We start from the raw sequence: 27,176 nt of genomic DNA, 5'->3' as shown, positions 1-27,176 counted from the left end.
CTTCTATTTTTTAATTGGGACATTTGCCTGAGAAACAGCTGATCCACAGAAACATTTTCTTTTTATGATACTGTATTCTAAATCAATGGGGGGGAGGGGGGGATTCCCGTGATGTATTTTAACAAGTAATAAACATAGTGAGTTTGGAAGCCCGACAGCAACTGAGCAATCAGTTCTGGGCGCGCTCCCCAAGAGCAGCCGCGGAGGCAGCTCGGGACGCCGGCAAAGAGCAGCCAGTTTATCGCTCTTCAGTCACGTACTTCATCGTTGCGTCTGGAGCGCCTCTGGGATGTTGCGGGAAGCGGGAGGCACATGTCAAGAGCGCCGGCGAGACCGATTTGCCCGGCGAACCCCCGCGGCGGAGGGGCGGCGGGCGGCAGCCGGAGGGCGGGGCCTCCCGCTGTGGGCGGGGCGGGGGGCGGGCGCCGGGCCCGCGGGTGCAGCCGCCGCCGGGGCCGCTCGTCGCCCGGGAGGGGAGCGGCGGGTGGGACGTGCCGCCGGTGCGGGGGCAGAGCCCGGGCCGCGACGGGCGCTCCCCAGGCGAGGGGAGAGGAGGCCCGTCCCTGCCGCCTCGCCGGACCGTGCTGCGAGCTCCGAGAGCAGAGTTGGCAGTGTGATGGGTCTCGGAGGGGAGCCCAGCGTCGCTTCCTCGCGTGCGGGCAGCGGGAGCCCCCATTCAGCGCAGGGCAGTTGAACCCCGCTCACGGCGGAGCAAAGCACCGGGACGAGATTGATTGCTTCATTCCCAGGAACGTCGCTTCCACCTGCGAGCCAGTTTGAGCAGCCGGCTGTGGATTTTATATTTGCTTCCCCGCACGCCAAGGTTAGTCGGGTGGCTTTGGCTTTTTTTGGGAAGGAGCCCTGACCCGGCCCCGCTGTGTGCGATGGATTGAGGCGTGCCCGGCTGCGCCCCGAGCCCGGCCCCCGCCCGCAGCCCACATAGATGAGATGGAAAATCGAGGGCTCTTCTGCACCCTCTGTTACCTGATGTTCAACGCACCTCTGCTGTTCATCGTCACCGGTGAGTAGGAAACTTCTGCCTCTTCCCGCGGTGAGACGCCGCTCCGGGCACAACTTGCTGGCGGGAAGCAGCGGGGCTCCGGTGCCGCCGGGGCTCGCCGCCCTGTCCGCAGCTGAGCCTCAGCCGCTTCGCTCCTGCCGGCAGTTGCTCCGAGCCCCGTCCTCCCCGCCGCCTTTTCCTGTGGAAGTGTTGGTGGCTGGGGGCGGGGAGCGCTGCCCGGGGGGTGTTTTTGCAGAACAAGGTGGCACTGTTGCGGCCGCAGCTGCCGGCAGCGCGGGCTCGGCGCCTCGCAGCCACCGGCGCGGAGCGGAGCGGAGCGGGGCGCAGCGGGCGCGCAGCCCGGGACAGTCAGTCCCCGCGCCGGATCTGGGGGAGGGGGCATGAGGCGCTGGTGCCCCTGTGTCCAGCCGAGGGCTTTCTTGGGAGGACGAGGGGTTTTTAAGATCCTCTTCAAACTTTCCCTTTCCGCTGGTGGCGGGGACCGGCTCGGCCCTGCCCCGGGCGCACAGTCTGGATGCTTCGCGTATCGTGGCTCGGTCAGCGCCTAGCCCTTGAGCTGAAACAGCTCACGTTACACGGAGAAAGACTGATCTTGTCTTTTATTCAATCCCGATAACCAGCCCTTGTAACTCTATCTTCCCCTCCCAGCTACCTTTACTGAAGTTCCCAAAGATGTGACTGTTAGGGAGGGAGATGATATTGAGATGCCTTGTGCTTTCCGAGCCAGCGGATCCACCTCTTACTCCTTGGAAATCCAGTGGTGGTACCTTAAAGAACCAGCCAGAGAACTTGCACACGAATTAGCCATCAGTGTCCCCGGCAGCAGGAGCAAGGTAATACAGTGCTGTGGAGATATGGAGATATATCTATTCATCGAGTGCAACACGCTCAGAGGGTGATCAAAATAAACTCAGCAGTCCCAGAGAGGAGAGCGCTTCCTCTACCCAGTGCCAGCGAGAAGGCAGGTTGGAAGCACCGGCATCCCTTGCCCCCCTTCCCCCCCGGGACAGAGGAGGACAGGGCATGCACCGTGGGGGACTTCACCTCAGGAAAAAAAAGTCAATGCTTTAAGGATTGTAAATAGAAAATTATAAATGTCCTGCTGCAAAATCAGCAATGAAGACCCAAGAGAGGCAGTCAAAAATAGCTGTAGTATGAAGTGGGGACAAGGCAAAAACCAGTGCTTCTGTGGGGTGAGCTAGGAATTGTAGAAGGTTGTAGAGCTCATTGTAATTGTTGTAATGTTGTAAAAGGCTTGCTTGCTGATAGAGCCGATAAAGGCATGAGGGATACACCTCTCTGTTGGTATGTTAAGTACATATCAATCTGCATATACAAATGTACACAGTCTCTTGGGGTGCAGTACAGACCTGTGTCCATATCTAGTGCTCAGCAAGACATTTTCAGACAGTCGGATGTAGTAATTAAAATGCATGAAGCAGAGTTAAATCTTGCGTGTCCTTTCCCCTCCCCCTAGCAAGCTGCCTGGTGTGAGGGTAGGCTCTAGTCTAAATTTTTCAGCTGCGTTTCCCCAACATAAGCCAGTTCATTCTGCAGCAATCCCCAGTGCAAGATACCGTGCTGGTGCCAAACAGGGCAGTACAAGGAGTGGGGTGAAGCAGGATTTCCAGGCCGTGTTGCCCTACTGCGCAGGGCACGTCATCCTCTCCAGCCCCCCGGCCCTTGCGCCAGCAGGGTGCCTCGCAGCAGCCTCCGTGCCTGTGCCAGCTCCCCTCTCTGTGGCACACTTGTTTTCCTGCAGAGCTCAAATAGAGATGCAAAGCGTATAGACACTGAGCTAATGTGATGCCGCCTAGCTGGGGAAAGTGTAAGTCAGTTGTCAGACAGGGAAATAAATCGCTTGGATTTAAATGTCTTCTTTAACCTTATATAAAAACCGTGAGTTGCTTTTACAATAAATGATGACAGGGCATGCCTGGAGAATGATGACCGTCTCCCTGGGAGGCGCATCAGTGAGATCTGAGGCATCGCTTAGGTTTACAGTAGTTGGCTGCAGACAAAAAAAAAAATAACCAAGTATGGAACCTGCTGAGCGATACCTGCTCCCAGGATGTTTCAGGACCAAAGGTCTGCCTTGAGCAGTGCGGGATCCAGCCTGCCCAAGCACTTCACCACTGTGCTGATGCTGCTAGTAAAGCAGCTTCCCCAGTGTTTGTCAGTGACTGAGCAGCACAGCATGCAACAAGCATTTCTTTGGCTGCTGTTCGCACCCTTGGTGAAGGCAGCATTTCTGTGGGCACCACAGGAGCTTCACCAAAACAGTCCCCCCAGCTGAGCACTGGTTTGCTGCCTTCCCCATCGCCTGGGGAGCTCTCCCGAGCCACTCATGGGCTGTGTGAATGGCAAGTGGAGAAAGTTGCATCTGTGCATGTTCTGTCCTTGCACTGGGGTGGGAATATGAGCATCTTTTTGATGTGCTGGTAGAGCTGAGTCTAATCCCCCTTTTTTCTGTTCTTTTAGGTAACAAATAAGGATGCAACCAAAATCAGCGTAAGTGCAGCTTGAGCTGGGCAGCACGCACCCCTTCTCCCATGCGCGTGGGGTTTTCTGCATGCCCCCCTCCTTTCCTGACACATGAATGCAGCTGGTCTGCAGCCCTGCTCCTGCAGCGCGGCGGGAGTGTGGCACGTTCCCCCTCCTTGGTGTGTCGTGGCTCGGTCAAACCATTACCATCTGTTGCTGGTTTAGCAGTCACGTCTCATTCCCCGCAAATCGAGAGGAGGTGATGCTTGCCTTACAGCCCGTCCTCAGCCACGTTTGAAAAGGCCTGTGGGCCAGATCAGGAGTTGGTTTTTTCCCTGCCCTCTGCAAACCCCAGTCGCCTGTGGCGACCCCCTTCTCTCCCCGTCCTGCAGGAAACGAGCCCCTTACCCGTTGATGCGGGCCCGGGACTGCCTCTGCCCCAGCGAGGCGGCCGCCGGCCCCTCTCCGCGGTGCTGAGGCGCGGCTGGGGCCGTTCCCTCCCGGCAGAGCGCGGCCTGCAGCGGGCCCGTAGGGCACGTCCTCGGTCTGGGCTGAGTGGCACTACACCCAGCGGGGCCCGGCCCGCTGCAGCAGGCGCGGGGCGAACCCCCGGGGTGCCGAGCTTTCCCTCCCCAGGTGTCGGCTTCGGGGCGGTTCGTGCGGGCTGGAGGCTGCCCGGCACTCGGGGTGGCTGCGGGGCTCCGTGCGGGTCTGGGCAGCAGGAGAGAGGACCCCCAGGCTGGGGGCGGGCGGGGGGAGGTGGGGTTGGCAGAGCGGTGGGGGGTGCGCGGTGGCGTGGGGATGATGGGGAGCAGCGGCTGATTCCGGTTGGCCCCTTGTGACCCCGAAGCGGGGCTTTGACAGCGGGCTGCGGGCTTACACGTCCGGTGCTTTGGGGGTGAATTAGCCCAGGTTCGCTGTTCTCGACAGCAAGAGACACGTACCTGGGGCGAGAGCGAGCTGTGCCGGGGCTGCAGGGCGGAGAGCGGGGCCGCCGCCGGGGACGGGAAGGGGGATGCGGCGGGGCCGGCGGCCGCTGCTGAGGCGGCGCCCGGCGGTGCGCTCTCTTGCAGACGGTCCGCGTCCAGGGCAACGACATCTCGCACCGGCTGCGGCTCTCGGGCGTGCGGCGGCAGGACGAGGGCGTCTACGAGTGCCGCGTGGCGGACTACAGCGACGGCGACACGCAGGAGCACAAGGCCCAGGCGCTGCTGCGCGTCCTCTCCCGCTTCGCGCCGCCCGACGTGCAGGCGGCCGAGGCGGTCTCGCACATCCAGAGCGGCGCGGCCCCGCGCCGCCACGGCCCCGCCGCCCGCCCCACGCCGCCGCCCGGCCCCGCCAAGCGCCCGCCGCCGCCGCCGCCGCCCCCGGCCGAGGGGGGCGCCTCCACCGCCACCGCTTCGGCGGCCGTCGCTGCCTCCTCCTCCGCCTCGCCGCCGCCCGGGCAAGCCGTCATCCTCCGCCAGCAGCACGGGTCAGGTAGGGCGCGGGGCGCGGGCGGGGGGCGCCCCTCTCCCCTGCCCGGCCGCGGCTCCCCGAGTCCCGCTATTCGGTGTAGGGTCGGGCACCGCGACCCCCACCCATCGTGGGCGGGACTGTCGCTGCGGTGCTAAAGCTAAATGAGTGCACCCAAGTCTGTAAGTAAATGTACTTAAATTATCCCAACAGCCAGGGCTGGTGCGTTGCGCCCTGCCTTGCCAGAAGTTAGCGCAGGGGCGTGGGGCTGGGGAGATGGGCCTGAGAGCAAGGCTGGGCGACCTGCGCCCTTTCAGTAGGTGCTATGGGAGGCCCCTCTTTCAGTATCCCCCTTGCAGCTTTTCAGATATGGCGTTTGGAACAGTAGCTGCAGCCTCAAGTGAGCTAAATGCCATGGCTGTTCTGCAGAGAATTTAAATCAGCGAGCAGTTACCGGGGCTGGTCGCCCTGGGCAGGCACAGGGCCCGTGCAGAGCAGGGTGCAGGTTCCAAAGGGAAATGTCAATTGCTGTGTAATGAGCTCCACATCCGAATTACTAGCAGGATAAGAAATGGAGATACTACACTCTGTAATGGTTTGCAAACGTAAACATTTTGCCAATGCTGATTGTCTTTCGGTTAATACTTACTGTATGAAGTTATTAATGCCACATTACCATGTTACGGCTAGCTGGAGAAGGCCGTTGCAAACCTTTATTTACACTAATGACAGCAAAGTCTGGGGCGAAGAACACAGAGTCTTAAATCTGCATTGCAAAGGTGTTTCAAGCTGCGTGGTGCTGCCCTGGCTGGGCTTTAGCTCCCCTCTCAGCCACTGTCACTTAGCTAATGTTGAACAAATGTCGCTGCCAAGTTATCTATGGAAGAAGGGAAACAATTTTATGCTACTGACTGTGCAGGGAAAGCCCTGAGCTTCCCTCTCTGCTGAGTCTCTTCTGACGCAGATTCATAATCCTCACACAGGAACGTTCACACTTCCTTCTGATACCTCTTCACACTCTCAGGGCAAACGGTTACAAATTTTGGCTCACAGTAATGGAAATCAGTTGTATATGGGTCACTGTGACCTGCTAATGCTTTACAGGTGCTGTGTTTTCTCTGGCTACTACTTTTTGTTGCTTTACAAATAATTTAGTTTCTTTCTCATGTAGAAATACGTGTGAAAACTAGGTTTTATTCCTTATAGTTCCTAAGACTAAGCTGGCTGTTTATTGGTGTCTAGTGGAAGACAAAGTGATAATTCCTGAGGTCTATTTACAGGAGACTGTGGGCATATAAAAAATTTCAGTTTGCTTTTGCTGAATTCACTGACCACAAGAAATTAAACCGAATGCTGTAATGCTCACAATCCAATCTGTTGCTTCCCTATTGGAAAGATCTGCTTTTCTCCTAGGGGCCCAGGGCTGGTGGTTGTTTTCATGTTTCCTTTTTCCACTTCCCCAGGGTGAGAATTCTTGCAATGTTTTCCATGCCGACAATAGAAGTTAAGTTTAGGATTCGCAGCACTGTGTGCCCTGCCTGCTGAACCCAGAGTTTACATGGTGCATATGAACTAAAAACAGGACGATGGAAGTGCAATGGGCTCAGTTCCATTTCAACAGATGGATGTGAGTGTGTGCCACCAAGAGAGCATGTCACATATGTCTGTTAGGGCGAGACCCCCTGCCCGGATCATCTAAACTGCTGTCTATCCTGATTTTTTACATGTCTGTGGTTTGGGGATCTGTCACTGCTGCATCATTTCCAGGCTGTATGAAAATCTGAAAAGGAAATAAAAGCATTGTGGCCAGCGGTGGAGATAATGGAATTATTTAAATCAGTGAAAAAGATAGTGGAATGCAGAAAATTATTTTGTGGGGGTCTCCAGATAGAGACTGATGCTAAGAGGGCTACAAAATAGGCTAAACCAAAATTTCCTGCTGTGACATCTCTCCTGTGCACACTGGTATCTGTGAACAGTGCCACTCCGTGGCAGTCTCCATTCTGGGAAAAAGCTGAAGTCATTGTAGAGAGCACTGGACTCCTGTTCTTGTTCATAGTACTTAATAAGGTATAAACCAGCAACTGCTTTTGTCTCCATATGAGGGAGGCAACTAGTTTTGTATTTTGGTATGGTCCTCTGTAAAAATAACGTCTTTTTACTCTGCTTGAATCAAGACCCCCTGAATGACAAGCTTTTACTTGGTTTATTGTAATTTCCATACTTGCGGCAATTTGAAGCTGCCTGTAATTTCTTATCAACAAAACATGAGCCACAGCGTGGCTCAGTGGATTAGCAGCTGAAAGACTTGGCCCTCGAAGTCTTTGATTCAGGTGCCTTCTGGACCAGAACTGTCTGATACTTGATACCACGAGATGTCTCCTTGGTTGCTTTTGTGAAGCAGATTGCTGGTTGCTATCCCAGTCCCCATCACTGGTGTATTTCAGAAAGACTGGGCCGAGCACTTAGTTTGAAGCAGAGAGAGTGAGCTTAGTGTAGAGGCAAGAAATGGATATATGCCCCCAAGACATAAAGTGTTGCTCCATGCCCAGAATAGAGGCATGTGGATAAAATACTAACGTGGAAGTCAGTGTGATGAGGACTTGCAGGGATATCGCGTGCTTTTGTGAGGAAATCGAAGACTCAGGTCTCCAGTGCTGGCACTTGGGTTGGATAAGCACTAAACTTTCTTCAAAATATCTTAAAAGAACACGACATCCTGGAGCTTCAGAGTTTCCCATTTGTATGCTAAAGTGGTGTTCTTTAGAGCTATTTTAGGTACAGTAATTATTTTTCTCTGTAAAGAATGCAGTGTCTTTAAAGGAGATACTTTTTTTTTTTCCTCTTTTTTGACCTCTGTAAACTAGAAGCCTTGTTTTGAGTCAGTCCCCCCCCAAGGCAGTGTCATAGCCGGTTTCCCACACAGTAGGGCCATCGAATCAACCCAAATCTTTGCTCACATAGGATGTATAGGACTGCAGGACCTAACTCTGTGTTGCTGTCTATTTTGAGCTCTGTAACACACGTACAGATAAGTACTTGCAGCAAATCTGTGTGTAATAATTGAATCATCTAATACACTTACTCTCAAAAGTCTTTAGCATTTGTCTTTGCGTTGTACATGGGGATATTTCCTCTGTATAAAAGCAGAAATATGCTCAAACAATGGAAGAAACACCCTCTTTTAATACACTGGAGAGCTCTGCCTAAAAGCTGATGGCATGGCACTAGCCACAGTATCCTGCATGAATTGGGTTCTAATTCTATTTTCTTTGCAATAGATATCTTCCCAGTATGTTCAGTGTAGTAAGATAGGGCCTCTATGTGCTTGTATTCCAATAAATGTGATTATAGCTCAAATGCTGCTTTCAGATGTGCCTGCAGGGCTCTTGTTGACTTCAGTTGGAATCCCAGGCATGCACTGTGGAAAAATGTGATTCTTTACATCTTCTAGCTGAACGGAAACATGAACTTATTAGAATAAATGTGTCTTACTGAGATTCTCTAAAGAGCGTAGAGTCTCATCTGACAAACCAGGTATAAAATAGAAAATCCATAGTTTTGGCCATGTAATCTGAAATTGTATTTGATAGAAATTTGCGATCAGCATCATAGCATATAACGGATCCAATGTAACAGAAAAATTGCCTAATATGCCAGAAACATTAGCTACTCAAACAGGATTTTATCTGTAATATTTAAACTACCATATAAAAACTTAGTGCTGTGGGCTCATGAGAGTCAAAAAGATTACCACTTGTCTGTCAGTAGGGTAGACTGAAGTAGAAACTGAGAACATGTTACTTAGGCTGCAGGGAGGCACAGATCTGCTGGTAAGATCATTGGCTTTAATACTATCAGAGAAGGAGTAGTTGTCCATGTGGTTCTAAATGAGAATAATATTTAGCTTTCAGTTTACTTATATGCAAATAGAATTTTTTGCTGTAGGAAAAAAATCAGGGTGAGCAAGTGAAAGAGTGCATATAGTGTTAATGTGTTTGAAAGTGTTCCTGGTTTTTACTGGGTAAGTAGGGGGGGCATATAGGAGCATCACTGAGCAAGACACACAGCGTCTCTGCCCCAAAAAGTTTGTAGTCCAAATGGGCAAGACGGACGAATGCCAGGAAGAGTGATGACTGACTTTGTTGAGTGTGGGGCAGCTGTGAAATTAAATATGAAAACTTAATTTCAGATCTCTTAAATTTAAGTCCAGTCCTTAGTCATGAGACTAACTTTGTCATCTGATAGGTGAAGTAATAAACAAGGATCCTAATACTGACCTTCTGGGAGGCAAATTTGCTGTATTATATCCTACCAAACAGTCTCCAAAACGAGTGCCTGTGTATTGGCTTGGGGGCAATTTTTAGTTTAACTTCTGAGCAGAATGTAGATCAGACATTGCAGCTTCCAAATTCCCTTTTATTTGTTTGATCTCTAGCCTCAAAGCTCTGAAGTGAAAGCTTTAAATAAAATAAACAAAGATGGGAGTGTGAAACAAGAAACTGTGTTTCATTATGCTTAGAGTGCTCTAGGAAGGACACAGAGAGACTCATGCGTTATGCGGAGATGAAGTGTTCACAGCAAGGAAGAAAATAAGTCTTCACTTCACGCCTATCCCCCTCTCCCCCCCACAGAGCCTTTTATGTCTGAGGCAGAAGAAGTCTGCTTGTGGGCTACATGGCCCAAGACAGTAAAGCACCAGGTCCCAATTCTGCAGTCTCTGTGCATGTGCAGCTCCCGGTGATGCTCGTAAGAGCAGTACATGCACAAAGTCAAGCTGTGGCAACCTACCTTGAGGCAGGAGACCACGTGGAGAGAGTGTTAGATCTCCATCGTGCACTGGGAAGCAAAAGGTATTTTTTTGCAGCTTAAAGACAGGAAAGTAAATGAGCACACTGTTTTCTTGAGTATAACGAGCTGTGGCTGGTTAGAGTGCCTCTGGGGTGGCTATGGTTGAGTTTGGATTAACTTGGGTGAGGGTTTGGGTCTAGGGCTCTCCTGGCTTTGTCAGAATTTGAATGACTCCGCATGCTAGTTTGAGAAACAGCCCATGGAGCTCGTTTATCTTGGACAGATGAACGTTACACAAAATAGCAAGAAAGGAAAGTGTCTGTGTGTTGCTGCGGTTCAGCTTAGGCTCTTTAGCTTTCCAACTCAGTAATGTCTGGGTCTGCTTCACTCCCTCTGTGCTTTTTATAAGACCATATATGAGTTCACATTCTGTTGTTATTTGTAGTTAAATGCAACCTGGGTCACATCACATTTTCCTTTACATTAAATAAAGTAGCAAGGCAGAGGCCATAACTGTATTATCAGGCTGACCTCCTAAATGTCACTGGATAATAAACATGCAAAAAGAATTCTCATTAAGTACACATCACTAGCACTTTAATATCTAGGCAAATTAGACTGCTTTGAGGACAAGTGAGGTCAAATATCTTCTTTTGTGTGTGTGTAATATGGATTAATTCCCGAACTGGACAAAAGCATGAGCTGCAGTACTGTGTCACCTCATTACCTAGAGCAAAAACAAGCTGTGCCAGGGTGGTTTTGTACTGTGGAAATGCAATTTATTTGAGTAACCTCCTTTCAGCGGTTCTTGTTAGTTCCCCAGAGGACAGACAAAACTGTACTAACCTATTCTGCTAAAGCCTGTGCAACGTCCTTGAAGAAGCCTGAGTATTATTTCAACTTCTTTAATATCTTCAAGTTACAGATTAAAAAAAAGTTAAGAAAAAAAAAATACTAATGGACACAATGAAAGGCGTATTCCAGGCCTTTATAATGAACGTGGAAGCTGTACCTAACGTTGGTCTAGATTTCTATATGAGATCAATTAATTAGTGAGTGCAAATTAGAAATTTGTATGAGGCTGAGTGCACCCATGTGTCTTTTTGCATGAACAAACAGCATTTTGGGCAGGAATGTACATATACCGCTAGTTCTTTATGTATGGTTTCAATAGATACTTTCCAAGTGGAGTCTTAGTTTGCAGTACCAGGTAATTGTTCTGTATATTTTACATGAGGCGGATCATTGTTATGCATTTCCCACCTCTGCTATACTGATGCAACTTTCCTGATGTATAAAGTAACACTTGAACTGTGTTGTGGATTATATAGTTCCCTAATACTTTAAGTGGTATACTCAGCAATCATAGCACAAAGAAATGTCAAGATAATCTTAACTGGTCCTAGTTTGGGGAAGGATAGTGGTAGTGGTGGTCTGTAGCTGGGAAACAAACACAAAGTAGGATCTGCCGGGAGATGAATCTTACAGTAGTCCTGTGAAGAAGGTGTTTCTTCTTTATGTAACAGAACCTGACAGGACTGTGCTGGTAATAAAAGGACTTTGTTACGGGTTTTGATTTAGCTTTGCTAAAGCAGTGTGGGTGCTGGCAGGTTCACTGTTGCTGTTTACTATGTGTTTTTAAAATTAGATAATGGCAGAGCAGTCCCATATGTCAATAATGAACAGTTCAAGTAGGTTTGTATTGGAAAAAATGGGGTTGTCAGCAGAATGGTATTATTTGTCACAACAGTGGTTAACAACCAAGTATTTTATATTGCTAGGCTGTTATCAGTTGGGAGGCAATTTTATTAGCTGGAAAGAAGAGCGGTTTGGCAGTGCAGCAACTGTGCTCTGTGGAGAAGGCAGTGTGATCGCAGTGCGCGGATCATTGTGCCACGGCTGGAGAAGGGAGCTGTGCTAATGAAGCTTACGTAGGATGTCAAGTAGTTGCCATATTATCTGGTCTTACCTTGAAGTTGCATGGTTGTGGCTAGGAAGCAGAGCATCCTTGCTGCGTGCGCTAGGAGCGGCTGCTAACTGCAAAATGAGGCAGAGCACAGTTACTAAGTCCTCTAATGGACATCGTCTTCTGTGTCTGTCGTTTTATTGGTCATGTGTAAAATTCACCGAACTGGTATAATTAGAACTACTTTACTACTTTATAAATTTCAAGATCGGCATTCTAATCTGAATCCCTTTCATGCCAGGCAGCTGGAGATTTCACATGTAAAGAGAGCACTGAGGAATATCCCGTGTCTACAGTTTTTCCAAATAGCCTCTTGCTGGTTTATTCTGTAAGTTTGGCCTTCCTTAAATCCAGGGCATGGCAGTGTCTTTAGTTAGCTAATATGTATCATATATCAATTGTTGGAAAGGTTTGGAGGGTCTGCGTATTTGTGGGTCACCCCCATAATGTCACTGTTTATAGCAAAAAGGCGGTCCCTTCTTTATGTAAATCACAGGCTCTGCTTTTTTTTAGGCACGTGCTCTCAATACAGCCGTTTTCCTTATGTCACCATGGATTCTGCTAATGCACTTAGCTGTATTCTTTAAGCGTGGACAGGATAGGGTTATTTTTCAAAAAAATCCTTAGATAATCTGCGCTCGGATCTGCTTAACTTTGGTAATTCTCATTGGGGTGATAATTACAAGTACGTTGGCAGTTTGCTCCTAATCCTGATCAAGTCAAAAATACTCTAAAAGACAGTGAAGTGAGAACTACAGTGTCTTGTTCTCTACTTCTGGGTTGCAAATATTTGCAATTTGTATCAATTACAGAATGTGAAATCTATGGTTCTATCCAGTGTGACTTTTATTGCAAGTCTTTTTCTGAAGTGTTAACTTACAGGAATTGCATGACCATGTCTAGCTTGCCTGCTTTTTGCAACGTGGCTTTTTAGTCCTCCTGCTTATAATGAAAAACTTGAGATATGGCCCAGATTCACTTCAAAGCTCAGTAACTGAAACCCCGCTACCAGCATTCTTCATTGCCTCATGATTTGGGACTTTTTGCTGTTTGTGTGTATCAATATGCTGTGGACTTGCTCACATGGTAGTACTGAAGAAGGACGTGTAGGGCTGGATGCTCATTTACCACCTGAACTACCACTAATGTAGTTAGTTATTTTTCTGTATTTTTTAGTTCAAAATTCATTTTCCACCAAATCATATTACAAAGAATTTTGTATCTCTCATTATTCAAGTGTCAAGAGTGAATTAATGGTGCTTAGTTTTGTTAAGTTAGTCTTAGCTCATGAACTGCAGAAAATTCTGGAAATGAAACAAATCCATAGTTGCACGGTTTGGGTCTCTTATAAGATACTTGGTGAGGAGAGATAATCTCACAGATACCAAAGCAGAAATTTGTTTATGGGAACGTACTACAAAGTAGACCAGCTGCAGGCCTCAAAAGAGGAAAGTTACTGATTTATTTAAACGCAGACCTATGTAAAGTTTTTAAGCTGTATAATCTATATAGAATGACTCTTTTGAAGTATTCAGGATACATTCCTATTCTGCATCGACCCTGTCTATAGCCATGTTTCCTTTTGGAGGTTCTTATGAATTAGTGTTGGTGTTTTCTTGAAGCACATACTGGTGTTTTCGTGACTTTTTTCCTTAATTTCGCCCAAGAGTGGATATTTGGAGTGGTTGAGTGGTTTGTTTGGCTGTCCGCAGTCGAGGACAGATCCCAAGAGCAGCCCCTCAAGGGCCCAGCTCCGTGGGAATCCGCTCAGGTGCTGCTCTGCCAGGCTTTCAGGGGACACTACCTTCTCTCAGTACAGCAGTTTTCACAGTCAAATGTGGTGCTTAGAAGTGGAGTGAGGCTTTCAGTAAGGCTGCTGACTGCTCCCTGTGTATTTGGCTACCACAGAAGGCAAGTGGGTATATTGAGGGAAAATGTACCAACCGTTCCCCCTATTGTGTGTCCCTGCTTCTTGGAACTTTAGTGGGAGATGAGTTTTTACTAGCCTGTTGACAAGGAAACCACATATTTTTCCAGTAACCTTAAAAGTAGAAATATTTTTGAAAAAGGTAGAAGTATTTCTTGCTCTCTACCTGATACGCACTTCCATACTTTCATCAAATCCACTAGTTTTAACTACCCATCTTTCTGCTTGTCAGTAGCTGTGTTTAATACAAAAATGTCTGGCTGTGCAGACCCACAGCAACAGTTGAACTGGATCAGATAAATTGTCTGTCTAATCCTGTAGCTACATGTAATCGTGTCCTTACAATCTAGGAGGAAAAGGGAAAAGCCTCCATAGGAGGATAATTGAGCACTTGACTGATCTGTGTACCACGTGCATGTTTGGAACGGGTTGTTAGCCCTAATATTTTGAGAATGACTTGGCCTTAATGAGTCTCAGTTGAAATGAGCTCTAATGTGACCAGAAATCCACCTCAATAATTGCAAGTGCCTTAAGAACCATATACCCAGATCCTCTACCAATTCCTGTGTCTGTCCTCTCCCACAGGCACTCGCACAGATTGACTTGCAGCAAAGCACTGTAGTACTTTAGAAAATCAGCACTGCAGAAGGAATATTTTTCCTTTCTTAGCTTCATATCAGAACCAAACTTCTTTCTGCATCATTTCCTTGCACGACTACCTCTCCTTACTATCCAGTTTCTTTGTTTTCTAATCTCTCCATAACTATGAGATGTACATGACCCATTTTTCATTGAATGTGCTAAAACAGGGGCTTCACGGTATTCAGGAGTGGTTAGCCATGTTGTAGTTTTCTTTCTCAAAGTGGCGGTTAAGCATGTTGGTTGAAACGCTCAGGGAGCTGGAAGATGCTGCTTCTCGAGAAAGCAGGGTTACGCTGGCCTCCTTAACAGTGCCTTCATGCCTTTCAATATGCCGCAATTCCCATGCCTTCCCTGCTACCCAAGCTGCGGCTTACCACTAAAACACCAGTCTTCTGTCCTGGATGGGCTTTTTCACATGTAACATCAAGAACAATCAAAATTAAGAACCAGGCTGCTACAAAGAATTGGATTCTTCTTAAATACGCATACTTATTTTTCTCCCTGTGCTGGAAATGTGCATTGTGCTGCCCTGTACGCAGCCTCTGTAGAGTTACCAAGCCTTACATTCTACCTCACCTCGATGGTCAGTCACGTCAGGTCAGCCCAGCATGAAAATCGATACAGGTATGGGCAAGTCAAACATGCTCATTTCAGGAATGCTAAATACTCCAAATGCAAATCTTACTTGAAATACTAAAACCTGTTGAGTTTCCTAAATTAGGATAGGAGTGGCTTTCAGTTACACTCGTTACAGGGTATTTTGGCAATTCACTTCTAAATACAGGCCTGAACATAGCAGTGGGTATCTTAAGAGAGAAGGCAGACAAACGGTGAAACTCAGGTGTAATTGAGAAGACCTAAAATGATGACACAGTTTTACAAAACTCTGGCCAGTGTCTTCTGTCCAGTAAAACTGGTTTCTGTTTCCTGGAGAGTTTGAGGCTGCACTGCGGATAAGGAAAGTGAAACGTGGGCATTTGCAAGGAGAAGGGTGTGGAGAGCAATTCTGATAGCTGCACCCAGCTGCATGAGATTTACTCTTCACTTTAAAAATGGCGATGGTACGGATGAAGCAAGAAAGCAGGATCACTAGCGTATACCTGCATGGTTTTGTAGAAATAAATACATGCGCTGGCTTCTATGAGGCTTTTTTTTTTTTAGATGAGTTATGGAAAGCTGTTCCAAAATTCAGTAAATCGTAACTAAAAATGTGTAGCGGGTAGAAAACTATTTTTGTCATTGTGCCTTCTAGGCAGGTTCAGTGGTGAGCAGATCCCCTGCAGTTGCTTATAAATATGTGGGAAGTCACCATTGCCAAAATAGCAACACCAAAAGGCAGCCCGGGAGCTGTTTCTAGTTGTGCCTAGGCATGATGAGCCACAGCCAGCTGAAAGCCAGCAGCAATCGGGACCCCATCATTTATAGTATTTTTGTGTAGATTTCCATAGTACCACATACTTCTTTTAACAAGAGCACCTCACCTTACATACGGTGCTCTAGGGTTTAGCTGGGAGAGTGGGCTAAAGTTAGCGCAGGCTCTGGATACGCTTCCGCACAGCATCCTGGAGAATTAGCACTTGGTGAGGAGTAGGAAGTTTAAGGCACCAGTTACAAGCCTTTAAAAAAAACCCGACAGCAAAAATGCAGGGTGTGGATTGTGCTGTAAGTATTAAGAGTGGAGGAAGGATATATGCAGCTTGTAAGATCAGGTCTCAGACTGTGAAGGAATTCTAATGTGGTGTAGCTTATTATCTCTTCAGTAAGTGTATAGTGACTCTAGTAATGATGTCTTTTTAATTAAAAACTTCTAAGAAACTCTTAGATCTGAAGTTTGGTGAATTCCATTCAATTCAGCGGAAGTGTTCCAAATGTGTGTCAGTGAGAGAGAATTTGTTTTATCTAGGAGGTTACTGCCTGTAATGATCCTTGACCAACAACCCATATAAAACCCTATTTTTTCCATAGATAGAAGATAGTAGGAGCAGTTTCTCCAAGAATATGTCTCAAGCACAGCCTAAAGTTTCTGGCCTGAGAGAATAAATCAATCTATATAGTCAGTTTGATCCCTCACCTCCTAATGAAATGCCAGGTTTGAGAGTTCTAATTGAACATTGTTCTTTAAGGGAACGGGCTGAGGCTAACGGGTCACTGCATAAAAGCCAGTTCAGAGAAACATCTCGTGATACTGCCAACCGGCGCCCCAGCTCCATCATGAATAGGCAGTCAGATGTTAGGTGTTACCTCATCTTTCAAGGAAAATAGGCTACTGATGTCTTTCAGCTTTTTATTATCTGGGCCGCTGCATTTACCACCACCTCAGAAAGAAAGATCAAGGGGCTTTTCAGATTCTTTCTAGGAAGAAAAATAGGAAACTGCTGGAAACTGTGCTTTTTGGCCATTGGTTAAATATAGCTTGTAAAAGAATCATCCCATTTTTGCCATGTGTGTCACAAGTCACTTGGTTAATTAATGTTGGTTTTCAATTGGATGCACTGTTTTTAAGTCAAACTTTGATGAATGCCGGGACAAATCAAGTTATTAAATAGAAAACTATAGTAAAACATTATTATGGTGTAAATCGAAAAGAAGGATGCCTGATGCCAGAAAGCAATTCGCCATACACCAACAGGACAATTCGTTACTGTTCTGCTTAGTGGTAGACTTTCCCTTTAAGCTGTGTGCATATAAATACTTTAAAAGCAAAACTGTAAATCTATGCACTGATAAATAAGCTTACGATAACAAAACATCAAATGGATATTCAAAATATAAATGAAACGTTTTCTTGTAAGTGTCTGTAGTTTGTAAGTAACTGTGTACGCCTGATGTAAAGTCTCCGGATAGAAACTCTCTATTTTCAAATCTGGGTTGATCGAATGTCCAGATCCTAGTGGTCAAGACCATGTTCTGTTTGTTTACATCTATAAATGTAGCAATTTATTAAGCAAAAATCAAGACTTCAACTATTGCAGTAAAAGGAGAATTGAGGACACTAAGTCCAGCTTGTTTATAAACAATACAACCAATAATGAAAAGGGTTGGGGTTAACTAAACAGGGAGAAATTACTGCAAATTGTATTTCTGGTCTGCTTATGTTCAGAGGGAGGAGAATTCTGGAGTTCTGTGTATCTGCTTCTACTGCCTGAAGTCTTAGAGCAGAATAACACTGAATTAGTATGAAAAAAAAAAAAGAAGCTTGTATGTGGTGTTAGGTTAGAATAACCGCTTTCAAACAATTTTTTAAAAATATATTTTATTTAACTGCTGAGATTCTGTTAACAGACTCTGAACTCATGTTCTGCTGTCAAATTAAGAAGTGGAGAATGTAGGTTAAAAACAACAGCGATTTCTACAAGAGGAAAAGACAAAAAAATTTGGACTGCTGCATTAATTCACAGTCCTGCATTGAGATTTAAACTAGTACATAAAGGTAAAAGGGGCGTAGGAATGATTTTGGTAAGCAGGCACGCGGCTGCTCCATGGAGTTGTGACTAACGCCGCTTTCCATTCAAAACAGAAACAATCCTAACCTGGTGTTCTTTGCAGCCTTTCCATACGATGGTTGTAAGAGCACTTGAGCTACAAGAGCCCCTTTCTCCAGGTCGAGTTTCTCAGCGTTTCCAGGGGGATTCCCCCTGTACAAAAGCGCAGCTTTCTTTTTGATTAACTGGCAGCATCTCCTCAAACTTGAGTCCTGCTCAAGGAAAGTTGTTCAGCCCTGGCAGGGAAAAATGGGTTCTCGCTACCCTCTGGTTTGCGCATAGTAAATATCCAAGGCCAGATCTTCACCGCAGTGGTGGGCAGGTATGGAATTGGCACAAATTTGGGACCTGTGAGCTGCGTGCATCTGCCAGGAGTGCGGCTGCTGCCGGGCTGCCCTTGCCATCTCCAGGCACAGGGGATGGCGATAGCACATGGGACCATCCTGCACTGGCATTCTTGCAGCTGTTCCATGTCCCAGAAGTGAGAAGAGCCATCTGACAGCTTGGAAATGGGGATGTGCTGACTGGACGTATGCCTCCGTTGTGCCCGTGACTGCAATTTGTGAAGAAGCAGTCTGTCTTCAGCTCCCACATAGCATGTCAGGCTCAGAGTCGGACAGAAAATGAGGGTCTACCTTCAGCCTTCCCAGTCAGTGAGCTGTTTTCTCTCACTGGTGTAGGTAGATTTGTTGTTAGGGTTTTATCCTTGCTAAAACTGTAGGATATACCGTATTTGTGAATTGACTGTATATTTTTAAGGGAATGGTGGGACCTGCTGGAGGAGAGAGGTCCCTGAGGCTGGGGAATGGCTGTCACAGCCCTGTTTGCTCCTCGGCTGGCAGAGAGGCTGGGAAGTCGGGCAGGGTTGGCATCAGCACAGGCAGGGCTCCCGCTGCCCTCACCTTCTCGGCGCAGGAAGGGGGATTGCTTATCCTGCCTCTCTAGGTCTCTAGGGACAGACCCTCCTTGCACCTCAGCCCTGCAGGGCTGGCTTCTGGGGCAGGGAAGGCACGTCCGAGCTCGCGGGCGCCTGTGTTGCTGCCTCAGAGCAGCATGGACGTTTGGGGCTGGTGACTGTCTGTCCCACGAGCTGGCTGGGAACCTGCGCTTTAGCAGCTGTTGTGCGCTTTCCTACACACACTTCTAGTGTCTTTTGGCAAGAATTTAATGAGTTACTGCTTTAGTTACCTAAGTTAATTGTGTTTGTTAATGCTTTTCAGCTTTAAAAAGAAAAAATCCTGTATTCATCTTGCTGTTGCTATGTAGGCAGTCCTTAGCCACGGGTTTGTGCATGCAAGGATTTAATTAAAACCTTAATAACTAAATAATCTCCACACAGTCTAGGCATCTCTGAGATAGAACTATAGGGACATTTCTTGAGTTCCTCAATTGCACACCACATTACTATGAACTATTTTTTGATATTGGATAATAATACTCTAGCTTTGCTGGTGAGGTATATATAGATTATGAGGCGGCCTGAGCAGCGAGCCCAAGAGCAGTGGCTTACTCGGGAACTGTTCGAGGTGTTTCCTTTGATGTGCCACAGCTGAGAGAGACTCGCATCTCCTAGAGACCAAAACTAAAGTATTCGTATTAGGGTGCCTGAAGTGAGTTTCCTAAATAGAAGTGGCCTGATTCCTTCTTCGGAGATACTGAGCACAAAAAACTTTTTTTTTTTTTTTTTTAGAGCTTTCACGCTTTGCAAAGTGGCTCTGACAGCCACTTTTCTGGGTGGCTGTCAGTATTTTAGGCGTCGATTACTCCTGTATGTAGGGTGTTCAGCACTGATTAGGCCTCTCCCCGGGTGCTTCTGTGCACTGTGCACTCCAGCTGCGGGGCAGAGCTCCGGCTGGGCTCCTGCTTGTGCATTCACCCCTGTGGAAATGTCCCACGGCCACGTGAGACATCAGTCACGGGTGTGCAGCCCTGTATTGTCATGTTACGGTGTTGGTGACAACCGCACATGCTAGTCCGTGTGACGGCTTTGGAAAGGTGTCACCCATTGGCACTTGGAACCCAAACAGCTGCTGCGGACCAGTCCTTGTTTGCCTGGGCTCAGCGGGGGCTTGGGGAGTGACAGGCTGCAATCTCGTAGCCTGCGGCAATGCCATAGGCTGCACCAGGACAGCAGCACTTCTCCATAGGAAGGGGCTACTCTCGCCCTTGCCTGGCAGCAGGGCAGTGACCGGTTTCAGAGACGGAGCAGCCTCAGCACCCCACACCGTGCCTGCGTGTCCCGCTTTCCTGGCAGAGCGTGGCCAATGGGCCTCAGCCCCATGGTTCAGCCCTTCCATGCAAGGGAGAGGGGCCGGAGCATGGTGGCACACAGTAAATCCCTCGCTTTTGGGTGCAGGTAACTAGAAAATAAATAGAAAAAGAACAAATATCTTAGTGTAAGTGGATACGAGGCAGGGACAGCCTTGTTAGCTGCAGAAGGCACATGGATGCCACTTCTTGCTGTGAGCAAAGGCATCGGCGTCTGCCCCTGCTCAGGGAGAGCTGCGTCCTCCCTCTACAGCCATAAGGTCACAGGCACCTGCTTTCCTGTATGGCACATATATAACTACCCCTGCAGCCCTATATCGTGCGTCATAAGCTCACCTCATAGAAGCGGGAGAAGTCTTGCCCTCCCTGGGTTTGCACGAAATGACTGTAACAGATGTGTTCCACATCTGACCTCTGTTTTTCTATAGCTCCTGTGCACATTTTTAATTTAAAATTCTGCTCTTTCCTATAAAAGGTAAAGAAGATGTCAAGGTCTTGCTGTTCCCATTCCAAATGAAATGGGTTCATGTCCTGTTAATCAAGGAGTACAGCCGCAGCATTTGTCATTTCCCCTTAAAGTAATGGGTGGTTGATACCTGTCATTTCTCAAGAAACTATATACCAGATTAAGGTGTATTTTTAGAAATCTCAATTGCTGGTAACTTGGCTGAAGCCAAGTTTAGGCATACCATTAGTAATGCATAATGAAATGACCTAAGTGGAGTTAGATTTGGGAGGGGGGAGAGAAAGCTATTTGAGTTGGATAGCTTGAGGATGCTGTTTTACTATTAAAATTAAGCTTCTGACCCCTGGCTCTGAAGTGATAAAAATAAATCTTCCTGTATTTCTCTTCTGCATTTAATCTTCTATATTGGAAAAGATAAAGAATAAAATCTCCTTCTCTCCCTTGTCTCTTTCTGTTCTTAGGTACAGGACCTATTTATGCTACAGACCCACTCCTATATATGTCCCTGTTAATACTGCATAAGCTTGTACATTTATTAGTAAACCACTGACGGACTACTTCCTCCACTCCTCCTCAGCCAAACAAAAAGGAACCTATTTAAAAACAGAACAAACCCCTGACAAAAAAATACCTACAGTTTTAAAGATGGACAGAAAGAGACTGAAAGAAGCATGATGAATTCTACATGACGGGAAAAACATATTTTTGGGGATGCCACTGAAAGTAAACCACATAGAATAATGCATCTACTTTCCAGACTCTATGGTGTAAAGCCCTGCTCTGTGCATGGCACTTATGATTTCTCTATTTTAATGTAATATTTTTTTCTTTTCTAAACCTTTCCTCTGACTCTTCATTTTGCACGAACTGTTGAGCAGTTATCTTTATGACAATATGTAAAGATGTTGGGTCAAAGCCCTTCCTAAGAAAGGAAATATTTTTAGTAGATCATTGTGTTTAGGTTTTTTTGGATTTCCTTCTTCTTTTTTAATTAAATTATTTCTTTTGGAGACATTTTAATTAAAAAGGTACATCTTACCATAATTAATATTCACTGTCAATAATATTTATTTTTAAATGAAGATTGGAAACAAGGTAAGACATTTGTTTATAAACTGTATTGTATATTGCTGAATAACAGTTGAATAAAAAGATTTTGAAATAAAGTTTTTACAGATGTGTGTGCCTTTCCCTGTGTCCTGAAGCTCCCTGAGAAGGCTTCGTGGCCGTGTCTGCTCCCTGCCTTGTCACAGCGCAGAGAACTGAGGAAAGGTGCATCACAAACCAAATAAAATTGAAATCGGTTATTTATTACACACCCCCATGTATTTGCAAACCCCACAGCAGAATGTGCTGACAGCGAGTCTCAAGCTATAGCTGCGTTTTCCTGAGTTGACACTGGTTATCTCTGGGCGGGGGACAGTGTGACAGTGTAGAGCAGTCAAGGTAAGTTGCTTTGTTTTCTCCAGGCATCTCTGAAAAAAGATTAATTAACCAGTGGAAAATAAAAATGAATCAACCTGGAATGTCGTATTCCCTAACCTGGTTCCAGTATTTGTTTAAAATATATCCAGATTTTAAAAATTACATAATTGTGTCACTGTCGCTTGTGAACTTTCCTCTAGCAAAGCAAAAGGCTTTTTTACAGTAAATGCAGCGGTTATTTTTCTGTTCCAAAATTCTTGGGTTTTAAGTGAGATAATAGGATGACTGGGTGAAGAAACATGACCTTCTTTAGCTGAATTTAGTGAAGTACTTTGAAATTTCCTATGTCTGACTATGATTCTTACCCTTTCATTTGCATAGCATTTTAGAAAGCGCCTTAATTGTGGAAATGGTAAATTGCCAGCTACAGCACCAGCAGGACTCTGTCAGCAGAAGCTGTGGAGCAAAAGCAGGACGTGCCGTTGCCTTGCCTCGAACCTGAGTCTTCTTCTAGAAGGAGGGTAGGAAGGGATTTTTCAGTTTCTCGGATGGTCAGAATTTGCTTTCTCCAGGACTGCCAGTAATAGCGTGGGATTTGTGGCACTCCCATCTCCTTAGGTGTGAGACCAAAACATACCTGTCTTTCATACATGGTACTACACTGTGGTAATAAAAGCCCTCTTCTACTGAGGCAAACTCACCATGGGGATCCAAAAGTGATAAAATCTTTGTAAGAACGTTCATCCCCTTAATACCAGCTGTAGTATTTCATGGATTGGGGAATAATCCATAATCGTCTCACAAAAAGCAGAACTGCTCTTTGGAAGGACTTGGGGGAGGTGGTTGTTGCAAGCCTGGAAGTGCCTCAGAGTGCGCGACACTGAAGAGCAGGGTCCTTGGCTTCCATATGTGCACGGGAGGGCCAATCTTTTCTAACCTGGAAAGACAAGACAGGTGGGAAAAAATATTTGAATATTGGACCATGCCTAAATTAACACCGGCCTTCATGTCTGGGAACTTGTTCAAGGACAGTTGTTCAATGCAGAGGTATGTGTGGAGTCTGTAAAGTCACAAGAACTCTAATCCTTCCAGCAGTGGCTGGTCATGAAAGTGAAACCTGCCTGGGTTTGAGCTGTGCTCTGGCGAGCTCATCATCGCTGCTGCTTTTTCTCAAGGGCAGTGGATATTTCTCAGTGACTTGTTTTTCTTCTAAGGGAGAGAACCAAAACAACTCTTTTCACAAGAGGAAGAAGGAAATCTGCCTAAATTTATCCAAATAGATAGCTGATGCTTGAAGCAGTGGACCATGTCTATGTAAGAGTAGTTGCGCTCCTAGTTCAACTGAGCCATACCTCAGCATGGTCTCTTAGTAAATAGATCATCTACTTTGCTCTGATATTTGTGTTTCATCACTTACGGAGTACATCTTAAATTGCATACTGTGTGGTTTGCAGAAAACGTGGGAGGAAATGCATCATCTTGCATTTGTCCTTCCCTTTGTATTGTAGCCTGTTACCTGCACGGGGATGTGGCAGCAAGTGGAATTTTTTTGTGTGCAGTGGCAGGAGCAGAATTATCAAAGTCTTTTAGACTTTAATCACATTAAAGGTGAAAAAATATTAAATCTGCAACTAAAAATAACTTTTTTTTTATCCTTTCTGAGATCAGAATTAAGTGTGCCGCAGTAGGAATAACAATTCTTATATTCCGATTCACTGTAAAACCTCAGAACTACTAAACAATAACCTGAGGATTTGATGAAAAATCTCTTCTAACAAGAGCAATAGGCATCTTTTCTTTCCAGTGGAGACCTGCACACACGCAGAGATAACTCATTCCCAGCACACAGGATAACCTCAACAAGGGAGCAGATTGCCCAGATAACCCGGCTTTACCTTTACCTTGGCTGCATTCCCACCTTCAGAAATGTGCAGAATGAGTCCTCCAGGTTTTGGGGCCTTGGTTTCCACATTCGGGACGGCTTTTTTGCAAAATACTCGGCCTGTGTTTGGCCCCATATTTGTGTAGTGAAGGGGAAACAACTGGGTAAAGAGGAGGCTGCAGTTTTCAGTACAGTATGTAGTCTTTAAAAAGCGCTTAGACGAGTGAGAAGCATTTAGATGGAAAAATGTAAAGAATTTGGAGCCTTACTCCTCGTGAGTGCGTTAAGGACTTTTGCTAAAACATCTGTCCTTTGAGAGCGGTCTTTCTTCTGAAAAGGGCAACTGCCTCACTTCTGCTGATTGTATTTACAAAGGGCAAAGTGAGGTTTTGCTGTACCCTTAATGGACAGAGGCTAGTGGCAAATCTTGCTCTTTCATAAATCTCAGCATTCCTCGCGGTGTCTGCTGTCAGAATCGATTAGGAATAAGTGCTTGGACTGCAGAGCCGTGGAAAGGCGGTGTGTCTCCTGCAGTGCCATGCAGAGCCGTGCAGAAAGTCCTGCGGCGTGGTGGTGGGGTGGGTGCGTCCCCGGGCACCTGGGGAGACAGCCCCTGGTCCCTGCGCTGGGGGACAGCACAGTCGGCGGCTCCTCAGCGCAACGCCGGCAAGCAGGCGAGCTGGGAAGCGTGAGTGATGGCTGTTAAGGGCCAGAGCTGAGTCATCTATAATATAATCATAAGGAAACACACATTTTTCCTGAGAGAAAATCAATAGAACTTTGCACTTTTCCTTGTAATATTTCCAGTCTGCGCCATCAGCCACAGTTTGCTCACAGTTATACTGCTATAAATTCACTGCGAGTTAATGGATTTCAACAAAAATGAATGGATTTACAACAGTGTAACAGAGCTGATGCTAGAGCCATGCACATGTAAAAATACATGGAACAAAAGTAGTTTTATAGCACACAGGTGACCTTCAAAGTGCCAAGACCTAGCAAGTAAAAAGCTAAATAACCTAGTTCCTGGTATGCGCCTTTTCTGGCAAAACTCCCACAGAAAATCGTGCAGTCCTGAAAACATTGCTGTGCGGGGCAAGAGGGCCAGAGAGAGACCTACCGAAGGGAAGACGGGCGAGCGAGCAGCTTCGTGCTGTGATGGAGAACGCAAAGACTGTCTGAACATGTCATTTTTCAGTTGCTGCATAAAACATTTTGGAGCTTAGTCTCACTTAGAATTAGTAAGTAAGTAAATAATGTGCTCCCGAACTTGTGTGTCAAAACTGGGTTGGTTAATATATGAGCTGCCTCTGTTGCATTTGTTACTACACAGTAAATTTCATGCTTAGCCAGAGGCTGGCAAAGTTCATTTATTCATTATCCCCAAACTTCGGGCAGTTATTATTCAAACTCCCCTAGTACATCTATTTAATAAGAAAAGAACAGAAAATTGATGGGATCAGAAATGTTAAAGTCTTTTAATTAATGCTTTTAGCAAAGACTGATGGGGGGAGGGGGTTGTTGTGAGAATATTAATTTGTAGTGAGTGAGTGTACTGCCGGGTTTTGCTGGGAGCAGGGAGGGCTCGGCCCCTGCAGCCTGGTGAGCTGCCGGCCCCACAGGGACCCCACCTGCGTCGCCCCGGGGGCTCTCTGCCACCACGAAGGGAAACCAATGCTACAAGCAGTGGGAGCATGCTGAAATACCAACATATGCAAATTATTGCTGATTAATAGCATTTAGATGGTAAAACAGCTTACAGCAGAGAAAAGACATGGGATTTTTTTCATCTCCACTGTTTTGGGGCTTTTGTGGTGTTTTTGTCCTCCAGCAGCCTTGCAGGTCACCGAGCTGCGGTGCAGAGGGCTGCCGGGTGGCCGGGGACTTCGTTCTCGGGTGTGATGCCTGGAGGCAGAGCCCAGGGCTGCGTGGATGCGTGGGACAGGTTTGGGTTTTGTTCACACAGGAGCAGTTACAGTTATTCCATAGGAAAATTAATGGGCCCGAAAACAAAGGGAACAAGATGAAGGCTGGAAGAAACTCAGGAACACAGGAGGGGAACTGTGATTCCTGCATCACCCTGTCCTGCCCCAGAGCAGCAGCAGCACTGGTCTCTGGGCACGGCCGTGTGGTTTCACAGGGACTGGGAAGAGGAAGGGAGGGCTTTCTTGTTGGTTTTACATCATGTTTCTAAAGCCCGTCAATCTCTGCTGAGTAAAGATGGACATTATCATAAACAGAGCCAGCTGGGGAAAGTATGTGGTTCAGCTCTGCATCAATGGCAATCCAAAATATAGTGCAGAACAAGATGGCTTTTTTTTAAGGATCTGTGTGAATGTCAATGAATGGACTGAAAGCTCCTATTTTTCCTATGGTGACTGCCAGCCTTTTAATTATAACAATTATGGACATTCCAAACAAATCACAGTTATATTGAGTTGAATCAAAGAGGACTGTGCTTTAGAGTTAGTTAATGGCTTTCCCTATTTGTTGCCTATAGATTTGGTTCCCTGTTATTGTTAAAATGTTTCTTAAATCTCATATGGAAAATCATCTGTAGTTTAATACAAATTAAATGACCAAGGTCTTGATAACTAATTCAAAAATGCTTACAGTTCAGTTGAGGCTTATAAATTTTCTAATAGGACATTTTGGGGATTTATTCTGGGGAAGATGGGGGGGGGGGGCTATTTTTTTCTATTCCGTGACCAGATCTGGCCAAAACGTTAATTTATCTGTGTTAATACCCTTGAAATAGGAAGCAACAGGTAAGTCTTTAGGCATGCTACGCAAGATGAATAAACAGATTACCACCTAAGATGGGCTCTTATTTTTTTATTTTCTCGTCATTTTCCTTGAAAAGCTGAAGTCATTGATTTTTTAACAAGCTGGAATAGGAATGCTTCGTTACTAAATATTTTTTCAGGCTTGTAAGTTGCTCTGACAATCCAGTGAGTATCACGACTTATTTTGGGTTTCAGGGTGATCTACCTAGTATCTAGGCTGTCTAGGTATTTAGGCTGTCAGTCAAAGTCAGCTGTTTTGGCAAAAATTAGTAGGATACTTCTGATTTCCAAGTACTGTGTTTTTACAGTGGCTCTTATATTCATTTTTTTTTTTTAAGAGAGTGCTCCTGTATTCATAGTCCATGGTAAACAGGCGATTTAGCTCTAAATTCCCATGGCAGAGTCTTTTTTTAATATATATGCTGTAATGTATTTACTTACTGTTCTGGACAGTTGTCAGAGTTGATCCCAGTGACTGATACCTGTCAGTATGTCATTAATCAACTGTCTTTGCCATTTTAAAAATATATCATCAGCCTCACAGGGAGAGCTCCTGTGCTGTTAGGATGGGTATGAGGAAG

General features: G+C 46.2%; 1 protein-coding gene across 1 annotated transcript; it reads left to right on the top strand.

The window, feature by feature from the left end:
- Nucleotides 1-945: 945 nt before the first annotated feature.
- Nucleotides 946-21,052, top strand: VSTM2B (V-set and transmembrane domain containing 2B; the record flags this gene model as incomplete). The annotated part of the gene is made up of 5 exons (XM_082489482.1): nucleotides 946-1,021; nucleotides 1,670-1,854; nucleotides 3,503-3,532; nucleotides 4,579-4,984; nucleotides 20,964-21,052. Exons 1-5 carry the CDS (start codon nucleotides 949-951, stop codon nucleotides 21,050-21,052), a joined length of 783 nt encoding a protein of 260 aa, XP_082345608.1. The 5' UTR covers nucleotides 946-948.
- Nucleotides 21,053-27,176: the final 6,124 nt, after the last annotated feature.

Source organism: Vanellus vanellus, assembly GCF_965231255.1.
Source record: "Vanellus vanellus genome assembly, chromosome: 12".
NCBI classification, from domain to species: Eukaryota; Metazoa; Chordata; class Aves; order Charadriiformes; family Charadriidae; genus Vanellus; species Vanellus vanellus.
This window is presented reverse-complemented; position numbering and strand designations above follow the sequence as displayed.